Source organism: Pelodiscus sinensis, chromosome 17 (genome assembly GCF_049634645.1).
Source record: "Pelodiscus sinensis isolate JC-2024 chromosome 17, ASM4963464v1, whole genome shotgun sequence".
NCBI classification, from domain to species: Eukaryota; Metazoa; Chordata; order Testudines; family Trionychidae; genus Pelodiscus; species Pelodiscus sinensis.
Window position 1 is genome coordinate 2,158,236 of NC_134727.1, and position 26,334 is coordinate 2,184,569.

The window sequence follows — 26,334 nt, forward strand, 5'->3', positions numbered from 1 at the left end:
GCTGATAAAATGCCAAACACACCTGTTATGTAATAATGCTAATTAATAACTACATGTACAGTCACGTGATACTGTTTCTGGTCCCTGGTTGGCAACCTATAATTACAGGCTACATGTCCACCTATATAGTGTGATGAGCTATCCATTATGTTTATGTGGCCTCTTGATCGATTTGCAACAGTGCAGACTTCCAGCCACTACAATTCTGCAGTGGCCTGGGCTGGTATGTACTGGCACCACTTTCTATGGGATGGAGTTAGAGCTGCTCCACTGTGTGTCAAAAGCCCCATATTGCAGATTCTAATGGTGATTCTCCGTTAGCTCCAATGGCCTGAAGTGGATCTGGGTGGTATCCCTGCTGCAGTGCAATGGGGGGGGGGGGGGGGTTGTCTTGCTGGTAGGGTTGACAACCCTCCTGGATTGCCTTGGAGTCTACATGGTTGTGTGCAAGGCCGCCCCTTGGGGGGATGCAAAGCTTCTGTGTGCAAGGCTGCCCCTGGGGTGGTGCAAGGCTGCCCCTCCCCCTCCCCCTTCCGCTCCCGGGTTGCTGGTCACAGCACGTGCTGCTGGGTGCTGAGCCAGCCGCTCTTGTTGCTGCGCACGCGCACTGGAGCAATTCCCGCTCCGTTGAATGCGCGTGCGCAGAGTGCGGCAACATGGCGGCGCCCGTGGACCTGGAGCTGAAGAAGGTACCGGCCGGGCCCGCCTGGGGCGCTGGGGGCGGCGCTCGGGGGCTGCAGCCGGAGGCCCCGGGGCCGCCCTTGCTGGGTGTCCCGAGCCTGGCCCGGGCAAACAGCGGGGCCCTGCCCCTCCCCCCGCCCGCGGCCCGGCCCGAGTCTCTCGGGGGGGCCCTGGCCCGTGTCGCTGGGGGGGCCTGGCCCGTGTCGCGGGGGGGGGCCCTGGCCCTGGCCCGTGTCGCGGGAGGGGGGGCCTGGCCCGTGTCGCTGGGGGGGGACCCTGGCCCTGGCCCGTGTCGCTGGGGGGGGCCCTGGCCCTGGCCCGTGTCGCGGGAGGGGGGGCCTGGCCCGTGTCGCTGGGGGGGGACCCTGGCCCTGGCCCGTGTCGCTGGGGGGGGGCCCTGGCCCTGGCCCGTGTCGCTGGGGGGGGGCCCTGGCCCTGGCCCGTGTCGCTGGGGGGGGGGCCCTGGCCCTGGCCCGTGTCGCTGGGGGGGGCCCTGGCCCTGGCCCGTGTCGCTGGGGGGGGCCCTGGCCCTGGCCCGTGTCGCTGGGGGGGGGGCCCTGGCCCTGGCCCGTGTCGCTGGGGGGGGGGCCCTGGCCCTGGCCCGTGTCGCTGGGGGGGGCCCTGGCCCTGGCCCTGGCCCGTGTCGCGGGAGGGGGGGCCTGGCCCTGGCCCTGGCCCGTGTCGCGGGAGGGGGGGCCTGGCCCTGGCCCGTGTCGCGGGGGGGGGCCCTGGCCCTGGCCCGTGTCGCTGGGGGGGGCCCTGGCCCTGGCCCTGGCCTTGGCCCATATCTCTGGGGGCCCTTCCCTTGCAAGCCCCTGCTGCTCCAAACGGAAACAGCAGCCCAACGTGCTATGGCCATAGTGCTCGAGAGCATCCTTTCCCAAGCCGTAACGGGCCCTCTCTCCCCCCCCCCCCATTAGGCTTTTACTGAACTGCAGGCCAAAGTTATCGACACGCAGCAAAAGGTGAAGCTGGCAGATATACAAATTGAACAACTCAACAGGACAAAAAAGCACGCACACCTCACGGATGCGGAGATTATGACTCTGGTGGATGAGACTCGCATGTATGAAGGTGTAGGGAGAATGTGAGTAATTTTTACTGATGGAGAAGGTTACGGCTACACTCTGCCCCATTGCCAATAAAACCTGCTGTAATTAATTGCATGTAGATTATGCCACTTTGAGAGATTTCTTTCTACAGTCAATGAAGCAATACCAGGTTTGTAAATATTAGATGCCTTCTGTATTACATCTTACCTGCTATACCTCTACTCTTCTTTTTCAAAACATACCTTCTTTGTATGAGAATGGGAAACTGTCGTATCCAGAGGTGGCAGTTAGAATAGTGGTGATCCTGCACAGGGGAAATTCACTCTTGGCCATCTGCAGGGCTTTTCTATCTCCTGTAAGTTGTTGAATACAGGGACAGAGGCTCTCTCATTGTCACTTATTTGTTTGAAAAGCATTCTGGCTTTTTTGTATCATACTGTGTTTGTTTAGGTGTCATCTTATCCCATTTTTAATTATCATTTCAATGGATCTTCGGTAAGTGAGACTTTAGTAATGGAGATTGCCTGTCTCCTAGAACTGGAAGGGACCTTGCAAGGTCATCGAGTCCAGTCCCCTGCCTTCACAGCAGGACCAAGTACCATCCCTGATGAATTTTTGTCCCAAATCCCTAAATGGCCTTTGCAAGGATTGAACTCACAACTCTGGGTTTAGCAGGCCAATGCTCAAACCACTGAGCTATCCCTCCCCCCTTACTGCACTGTGTTTCTCAGGATCAACCTTATAGGTACAATGTTTGCTACCTACCAGTTTTCAGACACAATTTATTTCAGTGAGTGATTACATATTTTTGTTTGTTGGTTTTTCTCATGTGAACTATAATCACATTTGGGACTTCATGAAAGTTTATCGATTCCACCAGCAGAGTTTGTATTCCTCATGAATGCTGATGACAAAATGTAGATTTGCAAGAAGTTATAATTAGCCTGTTCAACTTTATGCCTCATGAAATATGTATTTGTCCCTAAAAATTGTGGGTCTCCTAATTTAATGCACTCGTTCAGGGGCTGTGGTTGTACAAAGGAACTAAAATGGTGACTTCTTTAAGTTCTGTGAAAGGTGTTCTCTGGACTCTTTAGAGACCCAGGTGTAGTGAAATTGATACCAAAGAATTGTTTGTTCAGGTGCACTCTGGCATATATTAATTTTAAAACAATACTAGTAAAGAAGGAAAATGTAATCTTTGCACATAGGTTTCTTTTGAAGACAGTCCAATCTTAAACTAAAGCTACTATCGGGGTAGCCGAGTTAGTCTGTACAGAAAAAACAACAAATAGTCTGGTATAACTTTTATAAAGTGCTACCAGACAATTTGTTGTTTTTAAAGCTACTCTGTATTTTGATGTCTCGGGTCTGGCACATCAAAATTTGATGGAATGCTAATGATGCTTTCCTATTGTGATTACGATACCCTCTTGTAAAAGGCTACATGAACTAGTCTTTAAGTTAATAGCACATTCTTAATGGATAAGTGTTTGTGCTTAATGCTCTGAAAATTAAAGACAGACCAAGGTTTGGGAGTACTAAGGTTTTTCTTTCTGGTATTGTATCATAGTATCGACAAATTGCCACTTGAAGGGGTGTTCTGTGTCTCTCTTCTAGGGGTCCAGTATACTGTATGTACTGTCTCTTTGTGTCCTGTAAACTGCGAGTAAGCACATTATTCATGCCGCTGAATTGAATTTTGTGGTGTTATATGGAGGTCGTATTGACAGGCACCTTCAAAGGAAATTAATTTCAATCCCTTCCAATGAGGCAGAGAAGTGAATGATGCAGCCTGTAGGCAGATCAAAGTCATAGAGTTTAAGGCCAGAACAGACTACCAGATCCATCTAGTCTGTCCTCCTGTATGTCATAAGTCACTAACCCATCTAGCAGGCAAAAACTACATGCAACAATCAAAACTAGACCAAAATATTACAGCCACAGAAGAGTAATAGGCCGCAGGCAGAAATAGGAAAAAGTGAGGCGCACCAATGTCAGAATCCCCTGCATTGCAAGGAATTAAGTGAGATATACTTGGATAATCCTGGCATGTGATCTGCAGGAGAAGACAAATCCCCACCCTGGTTACCTCACTCATGATGATCAATTAGACCAGGGCTACTCAACTGTGGAAGCCCCAGGGCCCACAATGATACTCACAGCACATGCCGAGGGCCACAACTTAAGTGTGGTTGCATATACTTGCAAATATATGCAAATAGATTCTTTCACACTGACAGACATGAATACAAAACATGTCCCACAATGTCCCGGTGCTCCTGGCCCCTTCTCGCTGGGGACTAGAAACACCAACACCCTGTCTCGCCTGTTCCAGCCAGTCTATCTGCTTGCGTCTTTCAATGCTCACCCTGCCTGGGAGCGTGTTCCCAGTGGAGGCCATAGAATACTAGCACTGGAAGGTACCTCGAGAGGTCATCGAGTCCAGTCCCCTGCCCTCATGGCAAGACCCAGTACTATCTAGACCATTCCTGATAGACATTTATCTAATCTACTCTTACATATCTCCAGAGATAGAGATTCCACAACCTCCCTAGGTAATTTATTCCAGTGTTTAGCCACCCTGATAGTTACAAACTTTTTCCTAATGTCCAACCTAAACCTCCCTTGCTGCAGTTTAAGCCCATTGCTTCTTGCTCTAGCCTTAGAGGCCAGGAAGAACAATTTTTCTCCCTTCTCCTTGTGACACCCTTTTAGATATCTGAAAGCCGCTATAATTTCCCCCCTCAATCTTCTCTTTTCCAAACTAAACGGAACCAGTTCTTTCAATCTTCCCTCTTAGGTCATGTTCTCTAGACATTTAATCATTCTTGTTGCTCTTCTCTGGACCTTCTCCAGTTTTTCCACGTCTTTCTTGAAATGTGGTGCCCAGAACTGGACACAATACTCCAACTGAGGCCTAATCAGTGCAGATTAGAGCTGAAGAATGACTTCTCGTGTCTTGCTCACAACACACCTGTTAATGCATCCTAGAATCATGTTGGCTTTTTTTTGCAACAGCATCACACTGACTCATATTTAGCTTGTTCAGAGGATCCTCCTCGTGGGTGGTGTGTAAATCCAAACTGCACTGTGGGCCGCATGTTGAGTAGCTCTGAGTTAGACCCCGAGTATGTAAACAATAGAAGGGTTCTTCAGAGCAGTGAGACAAGTAGGCACCTCAGGGAAAAATAAAAAGCACCTTCAAAAAGTCCCCAGGAAATTTCTTTAAGCCGTTTTTTACTTAAGAGCATAAAGTGATGTGTTCAATTTTGAAGAACCTCCTTAGGTAATTTCAAAATTAAGATGGCAAATGTATTGTCCTTTAAAACAACACCTGCTGTATTTGTCTAAAGGGAAGAAAACAAAAAAGTAAACAGCAGTTAAGGTCATAGAACCATAGAGCTGGAAGAGACCTCAGAAGGCAGGACCAATCCCAACTAAATCAACCCAGCCAGGACTTTGTCAAGCCGAGACTTAAACACTTCTAGGGATGGAGACTCCACTACTTCCCTAGGTAACCCATTCCAGTGCTTCACCACTCTCCTAGGGAAAGAATTTTTCCTAATATACAACCTGGACCTCTCCCACCACAACTTGAGACCATTGCTCCTTGTTCTGCCATCTGTCACTACTGAGAACAGCCTCTCTCCATCCTCTTTGGAACCTTCCTTCATGAAGTTGAAGGCTGCTCTCAAATCCCCTTGGGGCACTCCGCTAGAAACCGGCCGCCATCCCGACATCGAGCCGTTGATCACTATCCGCTGGGCCAGGCCTTCTAGCCAGCTTTCTATCCATCTTACCATCCATTTATCCAATCCACAGTCCCTTAATTTGCTGGCAAGAATATTGTGGGAGACCGTATCAAAAGCCTTGCTAAAGTCAAGGTATATCACATCCACTGACTTACCCATGTCCACAGAGCCAGTTACCTCATCATAGAAGCTAATCAGATTGATCAGGCACAACTTGCCCTTTGTGAATCCATGCTGACTATTCCTAATCACTTTCCTCTCTTCCAAGTGCCTCAAAATAGATTCCTTAAGGATCCCTTCCATGATTTTTCCAGGAACCGAGGTAAGACTGATTGGCCTATAGTTCCCTGGATCGTCCTTCTTCCCTTTTTTGAAGATGGGCACTACATTTGCCTTTTTCCAATCATCCGGGGTGTCTCCTGATTTCCACGACTTTTCAAAGATAATGGCCAAAGGCTCCTCAATGACATTTGCCAACTCCCTCAGTACCCTCGGATGCATTAAGTCCGGACCCATGGATTTGTGTACGTTTAGCTTTTCTAAATAGTTCCTAACCTGTTCTTTACCCACCAAGGGCTGTCCATCTTCATCCCATCTTGCGTCACTTAGCACGTTAGTCCGGGAGCCGACATTGTCTGTGAATACAGAGGCAAAGAAAGCATTGAGTACTTCAGCTTTCCCCACATCATCTGTCACTAGGTTACCTCCTTCATCCATTAGGGGCCACACACCCTCTCTGATCACCTTCTTCTTGTTAACATGCCTGTTGAAACCTTTCTTGTTATCCTTCACATCCTTTTCCAGTTGCAATTCCAATTACACTTTCGCCTTCCTGATAACCCCCCGGCATTCTCGAGCTATACATTTAAACCTCTCTCTGGTCATTTGTCCAAGTTTCCACTTTTTGTAAGTTTCCTTTTTGTGCTTAAGTTCACCAAGGATTTCCCTCTTAAGCTGATCTGGTCTCCTACCATGTTTGCCTCTCTTGCTACTCATCGGGATGGTATCTTTTTGTGCCTTCAATAAGGCTTCTTTTAAAATACTGCCAGCTGTCCTGGACTCTTTTCCCCTTCATGTTAGCATCCCAGGGGATTCTGCCCATCAGAGGTCTGAGGGAGTCAAAATCTGCTTTTCTGAAGTCCAAGGTGTGTATTTTACTAGTCTCTTTTCTTCGTTTGGTCAGGATCCTGAAATCTACCATCTCATGATCACTGCTTCCCAGATTGTCACCCACCTCTGCTTCCCCTATTAGTTCCTCCCTGTTTATGAGCAGAAGGTCAAGCTGCGCACGGCCCCTGGTTGGATCCTTCTGCACTTGTACCAAGAAGTTATCCCCAACATTCTCCAAAAACTTCCTGGATTTCCTGTGTACTGCCGTATTGGTTTCCCAACAGATGTCAGGGTGATTAAAGTCCCCCATGAGAATCAGGGCCTGCAATCTAGAAGCTTCTCAGTTGTCCGAAGAAAGCCTCATCTACCTCATCCACCTGATTCGGTGGCCTGTAGTAGACACCAACCACAACATCACTGCTGTTGTTTGCACCTCTAAACCTAACCCATAGACTCTCAACAGGTTTTTCTCCCTCTATATACTGGAGTTCAGAGCAATCATAGTGCTCTCTTACGTATAGTGCAACTCCTCCTCCTTTTCTCCCCTGCCTGTTCTTCCTGATCAGTCTATATCCTTCCATGACAGCGCTCCAATCATGCGAGTCATCACACCAAATCTCTGTTATCCTAATTAAATCATATTTCTTGGACTGGGCCAGGGCCTCCAGTTCTTCCTGTTTGTTGCCCAGGCTTTTCGCATTAGTGTACAAACATCTCAGATAACCAGTTGATCGCCCTATCTTCTCCATTCGAATCAGGGGTCCTCCTTTCTTGCTCGTTCCTCTTTGCATTTCTTCCCAGTATCCAACTTTCCCACTCCCCTCAGGGTTTTGGTCACCGTCCCCCAACGAACCTATTTTAAAGCCCTCCACACTAGGTTTGCAAGTCTGCCCGCGAAGATGCTCCTTCCTCTCTTGGTTAGGTGGATCCCATCTCTTCCTAACAATCCTTGTGCCCGGAACAGAGTCCCATGGTCGAAGAAACCGAAGCCCTCTCTGCGACACCACCTGCGCAACCACATATTTACTTCCTCAATTCGACGATCCCTGCCCCGTCCTTTCCCTTCAGCAGGGAGGATGGACGAGAACACCACTTGTGCTCCGAATTCTTGGATCCTTCTTCCGCGCACTACATCATCCGCAGTAACCTGCTCAAGGTCATTATTGGCCATATTGTTAGTTCCCACGTGGAGAAGCAGGAAGGGGTAGTGATCCGAAGGTTTGATCAGTTTGGTAAGCCTCTCAGTCACATCTGAATTCGAGGTCACGGTAAGCAGCACACCTCTCGAGATTCCAGGTCCAGACGGCAGATGGATGGCTCAGTCCCTCTTAGGAGGAAGTCCCTGACCACCACCACCCATCATTGTCTTTTGGGGGTGGTGGTCGCGGAACACCCATCCCTAGTACTACGCATCCCATGCCTTCCAGTATCCACTTCAATTCTTTTGCTTCCTCTCTCTGCCCATCTTCCACTTACAGTCTAAAGACCCCTTTCTCTCTGTGCACCATGACAATTCCTTCCCTGAAGAGTTTACTATCTAAATGGCTTCCAACTACCCTTAATTCCAAGTTCAGTTTCATTGTGAGGGAATTTAGCTGAAGCAATATCGCCTGTTCTGTTGCCCTTGTTGCTGATGGCCAAGTACCTGCTATCTCTGAAATTTGCTTTTTCATACTGACAAAGGTTGGATCTCTTTCCATATGGGGATTATACCCCAATGACACACAGATTTTTTGTTGGTCCACATTGGCCACCTCTTGTCCCCTGATAGAGATTTTCTGTTCCCAATGTGGGCTGAAAAGGTTGGTATGGGTTATATCCTTGTAAATAAAGAGCGTGCAGTTGGAATTGTGGGTAGACTTGTGGCAGATAATGGTCTCCAGGGGTTGAGTAGAGGTGAATGAAGATACCAAGCACAGTTAAGGCTGGCATTGGGACCTGAATTGTGACTTTGACAAAATGTTGAGCCTGCAGCATTTTGGAAATGATGCATTTGTTGTTTTAAAGGTCAATATAAGCATAACTCATCTTCTAGATGTCAATCATTATGGAACATCTTGGTTATATCTGTGTGAAATACATGCTACCCAGAAGGCAATCAATTTTAATCTTTCATTGTTTTCTAACTACTACATGAGTAAGTATAGTGGCTTGAACTTGAGCACATTCTTTCTGAAGTGCCTTCTCTGCTTCTTTGTAATGTGAAAGCCAATTTGTCGTTTTCTTTATTGCAATCTGTGTAGCATGCAGCCCTACCTCTCTTCAGCGCAGAGTTTAGTAGTGCTAGATTTACTTCTACCCGAGCTATTTTTGATTTAGCACAAGGAACGTCAGTGCCAAATAGTAGGAGGTGATGAAGTGCAGTATACTGTAAGTTTCTGTTGCTCAGAAGTTATCCTAGACTCGTGGCATCTTGCCAAGTACATTTTAGTTATGTTACTTCATATTCTTTTGAAAGACTTGTTATGTAGCCTGATACAACTACCACTAACTTCTAGTTTTGCTGCTTAAGCTGTTTGTGAACTGACATCATTGTATTGCTTTGAGAACTATGATGAAAGTTTAAACTGCAGAATTCTCTGTCTGAATAGTTAAGATCTTTCCTCTTACATACTTTTAACATGCAGATAATTAATAGATCCAGTCAGAGCTGTAAGGGAAAACATTTATTTACACCAGACACAATATAGGGTTCACTGCAGTTCTTGTTGCTGTGGGATGCCAAAGGTGATTTTTTGTGTTTGGTCATGTATTAATATTTAGTTATGTAGGTTGTGTCTCCAATTTTACTACTTTGACGCTTTCTTAGAAGTTGTGTGCCTGAAGAACAGTCTGAGAATAAAACATTCAATAACCTCGTACAACTTCATTTTCAAGATTGTGCCCGAGAAATGTTCTATCTGCAGTGCAACTAACAAGAATGATCTGACTTTAATAGTGAGCTTTGAATTGTGGGTTGATTTATTTTTTTAATCACACAAATGAAAATTGATGTTAACAGAATTGAGAGGTGCCAAAGTGTCTCTCCTCCCCCTTAGCCAATCTAATCCATTTCCCTGGAGCTTTGACCATGTTGCTACTTTCAGTGCTATTCCTAGTGAGAGTAAAAAATCATAAAGCAGCAGGATCCCTATTTTCAGCCGCTGTGAAGACAAGTCTCTGTCTCCTCACTAATGTATGTCGCTCTTATACAGGGATACTCCTGCATACAGCAACAATCAAAGTGTTTTTGCCAGCACAGACAATAGCAAAATCTGGTTCTTCTTGCTGACTGTATATTCCTATTTCACAAAGAGCTGCCGGACAAGCTGGGCTCAATTTACCATTTGCCTACTATGTATAGGTAAGCATAGTAAATATGAGGAGGGTGCCTGTCATCCAGCTCCAGGGGCTGTACTCTGGTGAGAAGTTCAGCCCTGAATGCCAGATGCTGGGCAGGGAGAGTGTATTGGGAAGTTTGCAAGAATAAACAGGGACAGGCATCTTAATGCCTCTGATCAGTAGGACCTGCTACTTTTGAAATTCTCCCATCTTGCTGCTGGGGGAGAGCAGGGAGCTTATTTTCCCCCTTTTTCCTCCTTCCCCTCATAGACTGGTGATTTTTGTGTCATCTGCTCTTCTCTACTCCCTCAGCTTCTTGGAACTACTTCAGTGCCTACTGCTTCCGTTTCTGGTAGCGTTTGCAAGTTAGAGAGAATAGTGGACATGATTTTTATCAGTTTTATCTGCCCACAGATTTTTTGAATTGACCTGAGTCTTGCCAATTTCACTCTTCTGCTTGGAAAAGATATGAGCAGCATCAGGGGTTCTGGAACAGGGCTGCAATTAGAAGGCTAGCCCTGTGACCTACTTTGGCTACATCTGTGTGAAATTGCTTCTGGGTCAACACGTATCAATTTTTTCTTTCCCTTCTTCACAGTCACTCCGTGACTGAGTATTGTGATTCTTGTTCTCCACTGCATTGTGTCTCTGAGGTGCCTTCTCTGCATTATTATAGTGTGAAAGTGAATTTGTCATTCCCAAGCCTGGATTTTCTTCATTGCAATTTGTGTAACATGCAGCCCTACCTCTCTTCAGCACGGAGCGCGTAGTAGTGCTAGATTTACTTCTATGATGGCTATTTTTAATTTAACACAAAGAAAGCCAGTGCCACAGAGGAGGTGATGAAGTGCTGTCTACTATAAGTTTCTGTGGCTTAGAAGATATCCCAGCCTCATGGCATCTTTCCAAGTTGTGTGTGTGTAAAACTTAATTTCAGCAAAAAATGATGCCGAAGCTACTTGTGCTTGCCAGGGCAAACTGCATCGGCTTGTCACTGGCAAGTAGCAATTGCAGTTCTGGCCTGTCCTGACTGAGTGGTTGACTTTGTAGTTTTAACTTACATTTGTGTGTGTGTAGCTGATTTGTAGATACCTGGATTTTATGAATACTACACAATCCCTCTTTAAATTCAAAGAACATGAGGGTTATCAAGTCAGGCACCAAAAAGTTGGGTAGTTAGAATTGAGGTTGCACAGATTACCTTAGTTTGGACCCCCTTGTGCATAGGCATCATGATACAGTCTTTACTGTGCTATCTTTTCCGTAATACTCCAGCACAGTCTGTAGGGATATATATCATGGTTGGGTGATCAGGCAGACTGTAGTGTGTAAGTAAGAGCCCTGCTTCCTTTGTTACAGAAGTTGGAAGGTGTATTGTTTTTGAGGCAGGAGACTGCAGGAACAGAAAGGAGAATCGCATGGTTAAGACAGTTGAATGTTGTTCTGGAGAAGCTGAGTTCATGCCTTCCTTTATGATGATAGACTAGTCACTTAAATCAAACTTTTCACAGGTCATCGCTAACTGTTCCTCAGTTTCTGGGTACCCAATATGAGACCCTACGGTTTGATTTGTAGAAGTGCTGAGTGCTCACCAGTAGTCCAGTGACAGTGTATCATCATGTAAATGCTTGAACACAAACATTGTCTTGCCTTGTACTTTGAAGGCCAGCAGCTAGTGCTGTGGTAGACTATTTCAGGAAGCAAGCTCCCTAGCGTTGGCTCTCCCCTTATATCCAGTCCCCCAGTCGTGCCCATCTGCAGGCTGTCATCAAATGTAGCTCATCCCTTGTGGGCTGTTGCAGTCCTGCCCAGAGAGGCCTCTGAGACATGTAGTTAGGCAAGCACAAAGTATTGGGTGAGCTTCTCTTCAAAACTCTAACCTTGCAGTGTTCCTGCTTCAGGTCTTTTGCTGCCTTTGCTCCAGTGTGTGTCAGAAGGCTTTTCAGGGTATTTAAAACAGGAGCAAGGGAAATATTTTTGCTTGGACTTTTCATCCTGGAAGCATCTAAACCATCACTTTAATATTCCATAACTAAAAACATTTATCCAGTTTCTGTTAGGAAAACCGTATACATTGCTTGTTTGAGCAAAAGGCCTGGAACCCAAGGAAGCCTGCTCATTTTCTAGAATAAAGAACATGGCACCAGCTTTTTTTATACAAACTGCTCTTGAGTTGGTTCTTTTGCTGGTCATGAAGTTGAGTTCTCTGTTAAAGGAATTAACCCGATTGAAGATGCAGGTGTGTCCAGGAAGACATCGGTCAAGTGACTGGATGTCATTGTCCATTTTTGGCCTTGTGGCAGCATTGAGAACATGCAACAGCATCAATGTATGTCTCTTCCTGGCTGGATTGTTAGTTCTGAGCTGAAAATATCACTTCTGTGGGAACATACACATGAACCAGACAGAATGCCCAAGCTCTGAAGGCTTTTTTTCCTGTGCATCGCTGAGTTCCTGGGGATGCAGATTTGCCAGCTGCCCAGGGAGTGTCACCTTGTCAAAAATAGCTGCCTCTTTCCTGTGGGATCCTTGTTTGTGAATCTCCTCAGTTGTCATCTTCATGGTGGTTATTCCCTGGGATAGATCTTGATTGCTGAGTGAGGAGGAAGTGGTCAGTCTTGTTTTTTTTGATGTTCAGGAACAAATTCTTGTTCTAGGAGGCTTGTTTTTAAGTTACTAGGTACCTAGTCTGTGGTTGTTTTAGTGTGTTTTCTTCTGGTGATTAAACACATCTTATGTATCAGTTGTTATGTTGATTAACATTCTAGAGCCAAAAGAACAGTTAATTATATTTAGCTCTAAGTCTGTGATAAGTGGTGCAGTAGATGTTGAGCTGCCTAAATGGGTAGTGGAATGGAAATACTTTACTCTCTCAAATTCATTCTCTTTCTATCACAGGAGTATTCATTATATACTAGAAAACTTGCCTGGGTTTGGCCACTGGTTTCTCCCTGGGTGAACAGGACGGTTGGGGGGGGGGGGGGGGGGAAGAGGAGGGGAAAAGCACACCCTGGCCACTGGCTTCTTCCCAGTGCCAGCCCCAGGGGCGGGGGGGGGGGGGGGGGGGCGGGGGAGGCAGGAAGTGTGTACCCTAGATGCTGGCTTTATCCCGGGACCTGACCTAGGGGCAGAGGGATGCTGTTCAGGCCTCCTGCCAGCACTCTCACAGAGGGGGGCTGTGCGCAGGCCACCTGCTGATGCTCCCTGAGGCTGGCCTGGGGGCTGGGCTCCCTGGGGCTGGCTGCAGGGGCTGTGCAGCGGCCGGCAGCTGCTCTCTGGGGCAGGTTGGGGTGTCGGCTGTTGATGGCCAGTGGCTTTCTGCTCCGGCGCTTGCCACCTCTCCTGTGGTCATTCCACAGTCATACTCCCTCCTACCAGATCCTTCCCTTTCTGTTTTACGAGGAACAATCAAATTCCAGGCATATCCTATTGTCCTGGGCTAACCAAACCAAGAAGAAGCTTCATACCAAGTGAGGTGGTCCTAACTCTTATAGTTTAGGAGGAGTTCTTGAACAAACAAACTCACAGACGGACAGATGCACATTTCTACAATATGTGGATGGATTAATTCATGGGAAACACTGTTTGAGAGTGTTTAGGTGCTGGTGAGGAGGCATTTATATTAGTTTTTGCTGGTTTTTGGAAAATTATACAAATTTTCTCAAATGGCTTTTATTGTAATTAGGATACATGACAGCAGCACCTCTAGAAATGATGATGGGAAAGCTGCTAATCCCAGCCCCACAGTCCAAGTCAGATGCAGCACTGACTGTTCACAGTGAATTCCTTTTTTATATTGTCAAATCTATCCTATGGCCAAGGAGAAAAAGGCATGTTTTCTGGTAGCATGTAGTTTTGGATGTCTGTACCAAAGCATATTGCATAACCTATCTGAAGTATGTTACATTTTCTCTGCTTAATTAGCTAAAAATTGTTGTTTGTATTGTTTGGAATGATCTTCTTCCACTTCCAACACAGATTTATCTTTTTATCTTTGTTCAGGTATTATACTACAAAAAGGAAGTGTGACCATGTAGTGTTCAAGAAAAACTACAGGGTGAAAGAAATTGTTGAAGCCGTTTCCCCATGCTTCTCCTGGGTAGTGGACCCCCTATAACAGTCTCAGGCCCCTGCCAGGTAGACCAGCCTGGGCCAATAACCTTTTATCATCAAAACCAGGAGAACAGTCTGAAACACACTCACCAGTCCTGTGCCAGGCCTCCCATCCTTCCAAGGGCTCTGGCAGTTCAGTCCCTGCGTGAATGCAGGGCTGGTCCTTTCCTCCAGACTCAAAGGACATGCAAGTTCTGCTTTCTTTGCTGCTCCGCCAGTAATTGAGCTCTCTTCCTTCCTTTTTAACTGTCCCTTCGTTACCTGGCAGTAAATGCAGGTGTAGTGGGATTTGGCTGAATGGGCCCATAGCAGTTCATTAACCCTTGCCTATTCAGTGTGGGCTTGGTATATATATCCCATCACAGGAAAACACAAATTAGTCAATTTCTGTAAATCTTGATTTAGCTTTTGAAAAGAATGTATGGTGCCCTTTAAAAAAGCTGAGCCTAATTACTGTAGCATTATTTTTGCTCGTACTATATTTATCACCAATTTAGAGGTGAACCGCTACTTGCTTTTTTAAAGAAACTAAGTATGAACAATGGTATAAATCTACCATCTAGTTAAGTGTCTAGCAATGCAGAAACTGCAGTTTGGAAGCTGTGATACTATTTCTGTATGAAGTAATCTAATATGCTGGAACTGTTGATAGATCCAAAATAAAGTGAAAGCTAAAGTAAACATGGTACAGGTGTAAGACAAATAACATTCCCACATCAGATAGGGCAGGTATGCTTGTTCCTGACGTACCTCACATAGTTTTGAAAATGTAAATAGTTTGGTGTTTTCTGTTCCTCACTTTAAGTCATTTAAGAGCAATAGGCTATCACTTACAGTGATACACAATTTCATTGTTGTCCCCATAGAAGTAAAATTGGAGCACTTCCAGTAGTTAATCCAAATATAGGGGCACAGATATTACTTCCCGTGTGAATGTTATTGCCCCAACGCTACTTAAATTAAAACTGCCAAATAGCTCATTAATCTTGATATGTATATAAGGATCTGATTGCCTGTCTGTAGATAGAGTAGTAAAATAAAAACATCTGATTTCCACCCACAAATGTAGAGAATTGCAAAGAAACTTCTTTGGCTAAAGTTTGTTAGCCTGTAATGGGAGATTGATATGGTATATGAATTTTTACTCCAAAATATTTGCTAACTGGACTAAAGTGGAGTGGAGTCTAGCTGTATTGAGAATTCTCTGATTATTAGCTGCCTCTTGTCTCATAGCAGCAAACACAGAAGCAACTTCCCATCTAATCTGCTTGAGATGACTCAAGTGCACCAGCCAAGGAACATTAAGCTGCTTAATAAGATATTCAGAACCAGGCTGACAAAATATGAAAGATCTAGATATGAAGAGGGAGCTTGTATAAAAGTGTTTAAAGCATGTATATTGATGAGTTACCATATTTTTAATGTTGTCTTTGAATTTACGACTCGTAGTTGTTTCTCTATTAGATAAAACTGAAGCTTGCTGGGTGTATAACTAGTATCTAACACAGGCAAATTATTATTAGTGTTTAAATGGACGTATGTAGGGAAGGGAGAGGGATCTGTTCAGACGATCTCTGTTCCAGTCAAGGTGGATTGTTTAGGAGTTAGCTCCTTAGAAACCCTCTCCTCCATTGGCTTTGAACAGCACTTGCACTAATCCCACACTGGGTTACTCTCAAGCTTGAATGGCAGCACGACTTCAGCATTAAAAAGCATCTTTAAATAGATAAGGGCATGACTGGGCTTAGCCCAACTTTTCAAATTGCTTGGGCTGATTGAAAAAAATCTTGGCCTACAGCATTACACATGTCAGGCAAAGCATTTTAGTCAGACATGACACATTTGCGTGGCATACCATAATATATTTGCTGCATTATATGTTTATATATTACATGTAGAAAGCTGTGTTTAAAGAACGTTCTGGTTGTGTATACACCAGGGGACTGAGATAAGATGGTTAATTCTGGCATTTCCCAACTTTTCCTTCGTAGTCTTAACATTCTTTGAATATTTTTATTTGCAACTTTTTAGATTTTTTTTAAGTGAATTGAATAACTCAAACTCCTGTTTTATGGAACTATGTTGTCTTCCTGCATGAATCAGTGGTCTCGTCGGAATCTTAGTGCTTAGGGATGTGAATGTTAACCAGTCCTCATCTACTGTGACCTCTTCGTCTACAATTTCATCCCCTGAGTTAGGTCCTCTGTGTATTGCCTTCTGTGCTCTCCAAGTATCCAAGGAGCTCTTGGCAGTGGAGGTGGGGTCCCCACCGAGGATAGCGTCCAGCTCTTCATAGCAGCGGCAGGTCTTCAGTGAAGCACCAGAGCATCGGTTTGCTTCCCGGGCCTTGTGACCGACTTGTCTGAGTTCTTTAATCTTTGCTCTGCACTGCAGAATGTCCCACTCTCACCCCTTGTCACACAAGGATGGAGAAATGTCTGTACGTGTCCCAGTTCCTATAGGTCGCTCACAGCTGGAATTGAACAGACTCCTTTCCTAATACACTCCATGGCGTTCCAGGTGCGGGAGAGCTCCGTGTGATCCAGGCATGGGCACCTGGGAAGATGCCATGAGGCCACTGCATGCTGAGTCAGCCCAAAGGGCGGAGTGGGCAGGGGATGTCCAGGTGCTTAGGCCTAGTAAGGTCAGTCTGTGTGGAGTGCCTCATCCACTGCAAGGTGTCTATCGTGCATGTTTGTCGGCAACAAAGGGAGGGGAAAAGAAGAAAGTCCCTTGTGGGGCTGGAAGTTTTTTGTCAACAAAAATGATTGTTTTCCCCAACAAAAGTTGTTGCTGTGTGGATGTGGTTTTGTTGCCAAAAGGCACTTTTCCTCCACAATACTTAGTGTAGACAAAGGCTGGGACTCGCCTTCTCCTGGTGCACACTGTCCCTGCGATGAGAGCAGATTGAAGCAGAAAGAGGAGCTTACCCAAACCAGGAAGGAGAGCTGCATGCCCCCTCACCCCTCCTTACCGTAATGTCTGCATTTGTCGAGGCCACGGGGGTGGCAGCTGCAGTATTGTCTCTAACCCAGGAGCATGCTCGGTGTGGTTGGAAGTTATGCTAAGTGTGGACAGAATATTCAGTGACCTTAATCCCAAACCATTACCACGCCCTACTGAGCATGTACAAATGGTAATTTTTAGAGGTCTATAGTTTGGCTACACATGAATGGGTTCTCGTTCGGACAACAAAAGGCACCTCTCTGATGCCAGGATAACCCATCTGCTAAATTTCAGATTCCTACTCCAAATCTGCGGGGGAGGGGGGGGAGGAGACAGAAGGGGGCCTGGCCGGTAGAAAATATTTTAAAGATTGGCAGCACTACTTATTGCCTCCCTTAGCTCGTTCTGAGAACTAGCTTGAATAATTTCTACTGAATGTAAAATTAAAAAAGAAATCTGCCCTGAGGCATGAAACATTTCAGAAGATGGCAGAATTATAAGCAACTGAAGTCAGGGGTTCATAATGGAAAGCGTTAGGCAAACTTACCTATAGTGTCACCATGGTCCACTCATGCTAACGTGTATGCTGTGAAAAGTACACTCTGCGCTGATTTGTGATGAACATGTGTCCCCATAACCTCATCTAGCAACAGTTTAAATATTTTAAGATGTAATGCTGTTTTGTAAGTCAAATAGTAGATCCTGGCACAAACACACTGTGGGCTATGGAATTAAATATTCTGTGTGAACGTCAATATGAGGGGTGTGTTTGCCAGTATGTGCGAATGACATGAGGCCTGCAGATGAGAGAGTTTATAGTATTGTTGATGACTAGTTGGATCCTGAAGACCATGTTGGAGAGGGCGGGACATAAAATTATCTTTACAGATTTAAATAATGGAAAGACATATGCTGGAAATGTCACATCTGGAAATGGGGGGGAACTGTCCGGAGGAGACCATCAGCAGGAATCCTAAGGGCAATGTGGAACCTCCACCCGATTTTAAAGACACAAAAATCCTCCTTTGGGATTAGCAGAGGGTTATTGGAAGGAAAACATAAATCCGTGGGGAATTTTTAAAGATTCTCTGGTGGTTTCTCTTTTTGCTTGTGCTAGAATATTACTTTATTTTGTTCCTCTGATACATGTTATGTCTTTAGAGCCAGCTTCACGAGCAGTCTCAGATTATGTGTGTGTCACACTCAAACACGCTAGTAAAGAGCTGCTTGTGCTGCTGGCAGTCTAGATTGTGTTGAACAGTGCACAGAATCTCGCACCAGAAAAGCCTAATACAGTAAAACTCCAATTGTCTGGCATCCAGTGGTCCGACAGCAACTGGAACCCGGAAGCGCTCCAGCCAGCCGGACAATTGGAGCTGCTCTGCCCCCGGCTTCCCCAAGTCAGTCGCTGGTCAGTTTCAGCAGCCGCTGACTTGGGGAAGCCGGAGGCAGAGCAGCTGGGGTGCTACCGGGTTGGTCCCGCAGCACCGCCCTCTCCCATGCTGAGCAGGTCCCCGCCGACCCCCCTCAGATCCCTCATAGCCTCCCTTCCAGTACTCCGGCATATCTGATAATCCGGCACCCCCTGGGTCCTAAAGGTGCAGGATTATCGGACGTTTACTGTATATTTAAACTGACTCCCTACTAATTTTTATCCGTTCTTAAGGGCCTTAGCAATGCTATGTCAGGTTCCTAAAATTTATGTATCCAAATCATCACAAGAACACTTAGCTGTTTTTCTATTAAAAACTTGCAGCCTTATTTTTATTGGACCAAATGAATGGAACATCAGTACTTGATGAATCTATCCTACTGCATGAGCGATGGATATTTCTTGTAAGAGGAGCAGTTGTAGAAGTTAGTAGGCTTTATAATTAACAGCTAGTTAAGCTGAAAAGGGGAAATCCACAACTCTTTTTGGGTGGCTGTTTGGCTGCAGTGTGTATTGGTTTTTGCTCTGGGTGCTCAGTAATCAGGAGCAGAAAGCTTTGCTTCTGGAGAAAGAAACCAGTGAAATGAGCATGTCCTCCTCCCAGTTCCTAATGAACCCATGTTTGGGTAAGAGGCTTTCTGGGGCAGGGTTTGGCGTGATATTTGTCTTGTACAGCAACATGCACGCCCGGGCATTTACCAGTCATCACTGTCACATTTAAGAACTCTTGAGTAGTGGGACCTCACCTAAGGACACTAGATACGAGTGGGGCAGAGCCTTGCTCAGGGCCTCCTCCCCCTGCCTAGCTAATACCAGTCAGGTTCAGTCTCACAAGTTCAACTTCACACTTCCAAAGGAGGCAACTGTCAGCTTCACTGGCTTTGTTTTTCTGTCATGTTCTGGAGAGCACATCTTCAGCTGGTGTAAACGGTCATGGGTCCATTAACTTCACTTACACCAGCTGAGAATCTGTCCCTTGCTTTCCAACAACACCTCTATGGCCTTACATCATATGCTAGGTGAAAACACTCTAAATATTCTAGTTCCTGCAGTGTTACCAGCTCTTTCATTTCTTCATATACTCTGCACTGAATTAACATGTCTAGAATATTTCTTTTTATATACACACAGAAGAAAGTGCCTGTCTGTACTTTTTAGGTTTCTTTGACATTACTTACACGTATTACATTTCTTGAACTTTTATCTAAAGGGGAGCAATACAAATCAGTGTCCCCCACTACAGCAGGTACTGCACAAAAACATTAGTGCTTAATTTCTCCCCTACTTAACAATGAACAATCCAGCTAAGTGCTTAGCTGGATTAATTGAAATTGCAAACTTGGGGCCAATATTACTAATTTACTAATACAGATTGAACCTCTGTGGTCCGGCAGCATCCGTGGTCCAGCATGATTTTAGCTAGCCAGATGTCCACTTATCATGGGTGTGGGTAAGTTTCACGTGGTCACTTAAAGAAGTGTTAGTAATGCTGCGAGAAAATATTAACTTCCCGTGGTTCGGCAAATTCTCTGGTTTGGCACTGGTCAGGTCCCAAGGGACTAGAGAGGTTCAACCTGTAGCTAAATTAATCTAATACTCCTTATATGGCTGCATAGAGTAGGCCTCCCTGTTTTCTCTGGTGGCCTCAATTGGCTGAAAACTTTAGCCAACATTTTTGAAGCTGAATTCTGCAAGTTAGGCACCTACATCAATAACCCAGTTGTTGAGGGTTTGGTACCTCTGAAAATCAGGCCAGCTAGGTGGCCAAATGTAGATATAGTGATAGAAATGTAGCCGTGTTAGTCTGGTGTAGCTGAAACAAAATACAGGACTATGTAGCACTTTAGAGACTAACAAGATGGTTTATTAGATGATGAGCTTTCGTGGGCCAGGCCCACTTCCTCAGATCAAATAGATATAGTAACAAATGTAGATATAGTTTTCTATTTTTAATATTTCAATTTGAAAATGTTGGTTGTTGGTTACTAGTACTTCACTGATAGCAGCCAATATACATTCTTAAGCTTTAGTTTGAGGAAAGGAACCAGGGAGGATGTTTTCTCAGCTGAATGGTGTTGACAGCAGTAGAATCAAAGCTTCTATTTAAAAACAAAGAAATCCTCTACTCCTTATAGCTGCAAAGATCTTCTAGAGTGCTCTGTAGTGTTCCTCAGTCTAACTGGACAACTTCAGTGCTTCTGCTGCTGCTTCTCAAAAGATTTCTCAAGTTGCATCACAGTGAAAATTGACCAGAATCATGTCAGTTTTCACTGTTCCTTATTTAGAACCTAGTGGGCAGCAGTGAAACAGAGAAGATGACCAGCTTGAACTACTCCAACCTGGGAAAGCTATGTACAGCAAATGAGCAGTTACTGGATCTATTCACTGGTGAGGTCTACCCCAAAAAGAGTGTAAGGAAGTGAAGCCACTCCACCCCCCCATAGCACCCTTACAGTAGCCATGATGCTGTCCAGTGCAAAAGAGCATTTGTATATATTGCAGTAGTGCCTAGGAGTTGCATGGACAAGGATCTTACTGGACTCTGTACAAACCCAGCACAGAGTCCCTGCCTCAAAGAGTGCAGTATGGGGAAAAAAGCAGGGGCAGTGCTCTCCCTGTCTTCAACTTTACAAGGGATGTGAGAGAGCTTCAGATTGTGAGAAATGGAATCATTTACAGGATCCAGGGCTGCCCCATTGCAAATGCTGTGGCCTTTCCTTTCCCAGAGAGCGCAGGGGCAGCTGGGACTTCTCATAGGCACACTGCACCGAGAGATAGAGGCCTCCTTTTTGTTTAGTTACCTGGCTGTTGAATGTTAGGGCCTGAAACTGTTACCAGTGTCTGAGCAGATGGGGAGGTTGGGGCTGTGAGGTGGAGAAAGGGAGAAAATGGGGGGATACATTAAATAAAAAGAGAGAGCTGGAATTTTTGGGGAGCAAAGATGATACCAGGGAGGAACGACACAAACATGAGTGGACAGAAAAGGGACGAGGTGAGGAAGATATTGAGGATTACATAAGAAGGAAGAGCTGCCACGTGAATTATAAAGCTAGGAAGGAAAAACGTGTAACACAATCAAGGAAAGCACCATGAAGTGCGGTTGAACATCACATTAAGGGAAGCATGATTTTGCAAAATGTGAACATTACATGCAGCTGTTCCTGTAACTGCAGGGCTGTGATGGCGGCAGGCATTGTTCACCTAGGGTTAATCCTCAGGTTGCCGGTGTTGGGTACCGTTTTCAAGATGCGCTGGGGGATCCTCATTTCTCTTTGATTCTGATCTGTTCATTTTCCAGGCCCTGAATAAACAAGTTAATAATACCCATTAGTCATGGGAGATTATGCCACACGTTCAATTCAAGCCTTCGTGCAGAGGAGGCATGTAGTCTGGCACGGTCCACTCTAAAGCTATTCATTTTAGCTGTTCCACATGAGCACTTGTCACCTGGCACGAAGACGTGGTCCCAGACACTAGTTAGCCCTGGGAGGGACCTTGCACACAATGGTATGAACTATGGAGGCTCCTTTTAATCCTTCTGGGTGACTTTCTAAGTAAGGAAAAGGCTAATCTGTTGCTTGTGCATTCCTTGTGTGTGAGAGGAGGGGCCGGAGGAAGCTATGTCAGGTTCCTAAAATTTATTTGAACTCAGTTAGCCTTTACCTCTTCGCAGGCTGTCAGTCGGCGTCTTATTCTGAGAGTAGACACGAGCCACGTGGTTACTCAGATGTGTCTGAGCAATTTGGGGCAGCGTTCTTTTGATGGCTGTACAAGCTTGCTGTGACTTTCATCTGTAATTCATACGAAACTTCTTCATAACTTGACTATAAATGTAGAAATGGGAAGAAATAGACACTCGTGACTGCAGCTTCTGTTAAAGAAAAATGAATGCGACAAAACTGAACTTTAGAAAGCACTGGAATTCCAAGTTCACTTTAAAAAAAATAAACAATGGAAACTGTGAAACACAGCTAAGGGCACCCAAACAGGCATAAATCTGTCTCCACCGTGAGAACAGCCAGGGTTTGCCTTATCCCAACCATTACACAGATTCATTACCATTAAAATATTTATACCCGACTCTTAACTAGAACCGGTCAGGGACAAGGGTTATTGGAAAATGCCAGTACATGGAACCTGAAATATTTTTCAGAAATGGGTTGGGTTCAAGGAACTTCTGACAAAACACAGATAGGATTCCTTTGGCTCTGGGCGAGCCCTTCCATGGCAAATGTCCAAAGGCCAGGGACCCCAGGGCTTCTAAGTTTGTGGCTCAGGTGAAAGGACTGCCCCAAGATTGCTCGGCTGGAGTCATGGCTCCTGGGGCTTTAGGATCGCTGCTTAATAGTGGGAAATTCACTGGCATCCTATGGCATCCGCCTGGGAGGCGAAGGCAACTGGCTGCTCCATTTCATTTAGAAAAATGAAACCGAAATGGTTAATGTGTAAAAACAATTTTTTTTTTTTTTAGGATTTCTTCTCTGTGGGAAACTGAAAGTTACTGAACTGAATCAAAATGCAAACTTTTTTTAAATGGCAGAATTTCCCACGGAATAGAGATTCTGAGTTTTGCCAGATCTAATCTTAACCATAGAGATCAGTCAGATTCCAGGCATAACGAATTCGAGGAAGAAGTCCTTAATGATTCTTGCTTAGATATATAGCCTACTGAAGATCGTCCATATGCCATAAAATATCCAAGTGTCATGACATACAGAACCAGCGTGTATCTCTGTATTCAAACACTTAAACGGAGATCATAAAATACAGAACATGTATGGAAACCTAAAAGTTAGCTGGTGTCCGAGAGTCCCCCATTAGTATGTGTGAGCAGTTGTGACATGTCTGTGGTTGAAATCTTCAGTATTTCATTTATAGGCTGCGCGACTACAGTGTCTTCGCTAAATGTTAAGACCATTTAGATAGATAGATAGGCTGGTAACAATGCGCAGGACAGAAAAGGTTGGCATCAACTTTTACGCTTTACATTTAAGTGTTTAGTTTGTCTAGAATTGAGTACAGTCTGGGCCACTTTCACTAAACCATTGAGTGTTCAATTCCATTAGCTTTTATTGTTCTGTAAATGAATCTGTCTGCAGTCTCTCTGTATATAGCACAGGGAGAGAGACTAACATTTGATTGATGCAGTTTAGCTCTCTGCAACCATAGTAAACTTGCCTGACGTCTTTTCTTTTACACTTGTAGGTTTATTCTTCAGTCCAAGGGAGTTATTCACAACCAACTCCTAGAAAAGCAGAAAATAGCAGAAGAGAAAATTAAAGAACTTGAGGTGAGTTACAGGTAAATGAAGGTGATATTAAAAGTGGTACCTTAAGAAAACTCAACATGATAGTCTTTTGCTTCCCTTACATATACACTACAACCTCCATACCCCGGGTGTCCCTAACTTGGGAACACCTGTGGTACAGACCCTGGCCAACAGATGCAGAAGCGACTGTGTGCTGCTCCTCTCGTTCCTTACCCCTTCTCCCCTGCAGCTGGGAGAATGGCAGAGCACATCACTGCACGACTAGACGTTTCTTCCCCATTGCTCTTGCAGTGGCCAGAGGTGGGGAGGGGGAGTGGTGTTTGGGAGTGGCAGGGGACTCGGAGCGCCAGGTAAGCGCCCTTCCCTATCCCCCTCACTCCTTCCTTGGCCTGGAAAAATCTTTAATCTGGAGCACTCTGTTTCCCGGGGTATGCCAGATTAAAGAGGTTCATGTGTATTTATATAGAGCTGTTCATCTTTAAAGGGTCTTAAAACACTAGAACTTCTACCCACTGCTGAAACATTGCTCTCTCGAGTAGAATGCAGCAGCTGTCAGGGTTGTAATATTAACAGGCCCTCCTGCTAGAAAAATACCTATCTAGTCTAGAAGTAATTAAGAAGATTTAGACATTTTACCTAATGTCTGTGTTTGAGGGATACAGAAGTATGTAGGAAATGCACAGTCATTTCAGTTAATTTCCTTTTGCAAGTCCAAACGGCTGCAACAGAATCTAGTAATCATTTAATCTTGGCCAGTGTCTGTTGGGCACGGATCAGATTCAACTGCTTTGCTCCTTGCATTTAATTCTTCAGATGGGTGCGTGTAGAAATGCTCCATAGTGTTACCATTGTCTTTTGTTTGTGTCTGATATGCAAATAATAAGAAACCCTGCCCTATAGTTTTTTGAGCAAAGAATTTTAAAACAAAACCTTTCTTCTGTGTGCTCTGAAAGTGCAATTTAGAATCAAAGACAAGGTCTGTCTTTTATTTACTGGTAGAGATGCAATCTGCAGTCAAAACTGAGTTAGCAGTTCTGCTGATGTAGTGGGAGATGGAAAAGAATCCAACTGTCATATCTGCCTTATGTAGCACTAAAAAGAGTGTGTGTTTAAAAAAAAAAAGTGTGGCCTGGTTTTTCAGTTGCTGAGTAATCCCAACTCCCATGAAACTCCGAGGATGTGGCATCCGTTCCTTACTTTTGAGTATCAGGTTCTTGTGTTTCATTCAGTAAAGTACTTGGGGATGATTCAGAACAGACCTAAGGAGCAGAGTGGAAGAGTAAGAATGTGCCATTTTTAGGTCTTTTTCCTTTTAAAGACAGAATTTAATGTGGTAAAGGGCATTTTTATCCAAAGAATGGCAGATAGGATGGGGCAAATTTAAAGTAGCTGTGGCTGTTACGTTTGCATAGAAAAACCTTAAATCTGCACTTCCTTGGTATTGGCATTCATGTTTATGATATTTTAACTATAATGTCTTTGAAAAGAAATATACACTCCAATTAGAGATATGCCTGCAGCCGTAAGGCACCATGATTCACTCTTTAATGTGGGCGCATGTTTTTCTTATAGTAGTATCCTAATAAAGGTAGCATCCACCTTGAGAGAGACAGCCTAACCTTTGAAATCTGACAGTTTTCAGCAGAAAGGAGAGAACAGCTCAGTCTAGCTGGGTTGCTGATGAAAGGCAAGATAACATTTTGACTGCATTTTGGACATTGGCGGGCAGGGTTGTCAGGTCTGTTCAAGCTGGGTCTGTGCCTGTTTAGTTGTGCAGTGAAGGGCAGAAGAGAATTGCAGATGAACAGTGCTGTCCTATGCTCTGGAGAAAAACATTGACACTGTGAAAAGTCTGAGGGGTCGCCGTGTTGGTCTGTATCTGCAAAAACAACAAGGAGTCATGTGGCACCTTAGAGACTAATAGATTGATTAGGGCATCAGCTTTCATGGGTAAAACCCACTTCATCAGATGGAAATTGCAGAAGGATGCATGACTATATAAAGGAGATGTTGTTTGTGTTAATGAAGCTAATTCGGTCAGAATGGAAGGTGGTCACTGACCTGACCACCCAATTGCACCCTGACTTGATTAGTTTCATTAACACACACAACTTCTCCCTTATATGCTCCTGCTTCTGTATTTATAGAACACTGTATTTATAGAACATATTCTCTCATCTCTTCCCTCCCCCCCCCCCAATGAATAAGGTGAAAGATGCATTTGCAAATTTCAGCTGTCATTTCTGAGCCAGGGTGCAAGGGTGACCTCATTGCTTCGACAGTGATGAGACCCAATGTCAGTGATGTTAATGAGTCCCCATCCTGCTGTCGTGCTGGCTTAGCAGTTATTAAAGGGTTATTTTGAATGCACTTTCCAATTCTGAAAGCTATTCCCTTGCTTGATAATTTATCGATTTGGTAGCAGGTAAAAATGCATCCCTTGTTGGTGGCAATTTTTCTCTTTCTGCATCATGGAAAACATTCACCTGCATTCCTCTGTCTAATGTTGATCTTTAAATGGTAAATGTGTCATGATACGCTCCAGTGATTTATCACTTCCTCAGTGACTCTCTGTTGTTCTGAGCTCTTCCAGGACAAGATCAGGCTTTGGGGGCTGAATCAAATGCAGTAAGAGAGTGTGATCTTTGTAGCTGG

General features: G+C 44.9%; 1 protein-coding gene across 2 annotated transcripts in view; it reads left to right on the forward strand.

Moving 5' to 3' along the window:
* The first annotated feature begins 563 nt into the window (after nucleotides 1-563).
* PFDN1 (prefoldin subunit 1) overlaps nucleotides 564-26,334 on the forward strand; it is a 70,212-nt gene continuing 44,441 nt past the window's right edge. For both annotated transcript variants that reach the window (XM_075900094.1, XM_075900095.1), the window contains exons 1-3: nucleotides 564-689; nucleotides 1,602-1,768; nucleotides 23,616-23,700. In XM_075900094.1, the coding sequence (XP_075756209.1) occupies nucleotides 657-689; nucleotides 1,602-1,768; nucleotides 23,616-23,700 (285 nt within the window). In that variant the 5' untranslated portion in view covers nucleotides 564-656. The remainder of the gene's footprint in view (nucleotides 690-1,601; nucleotides 1,769-23,615; nucleotides 23,701-26,334) is intronic.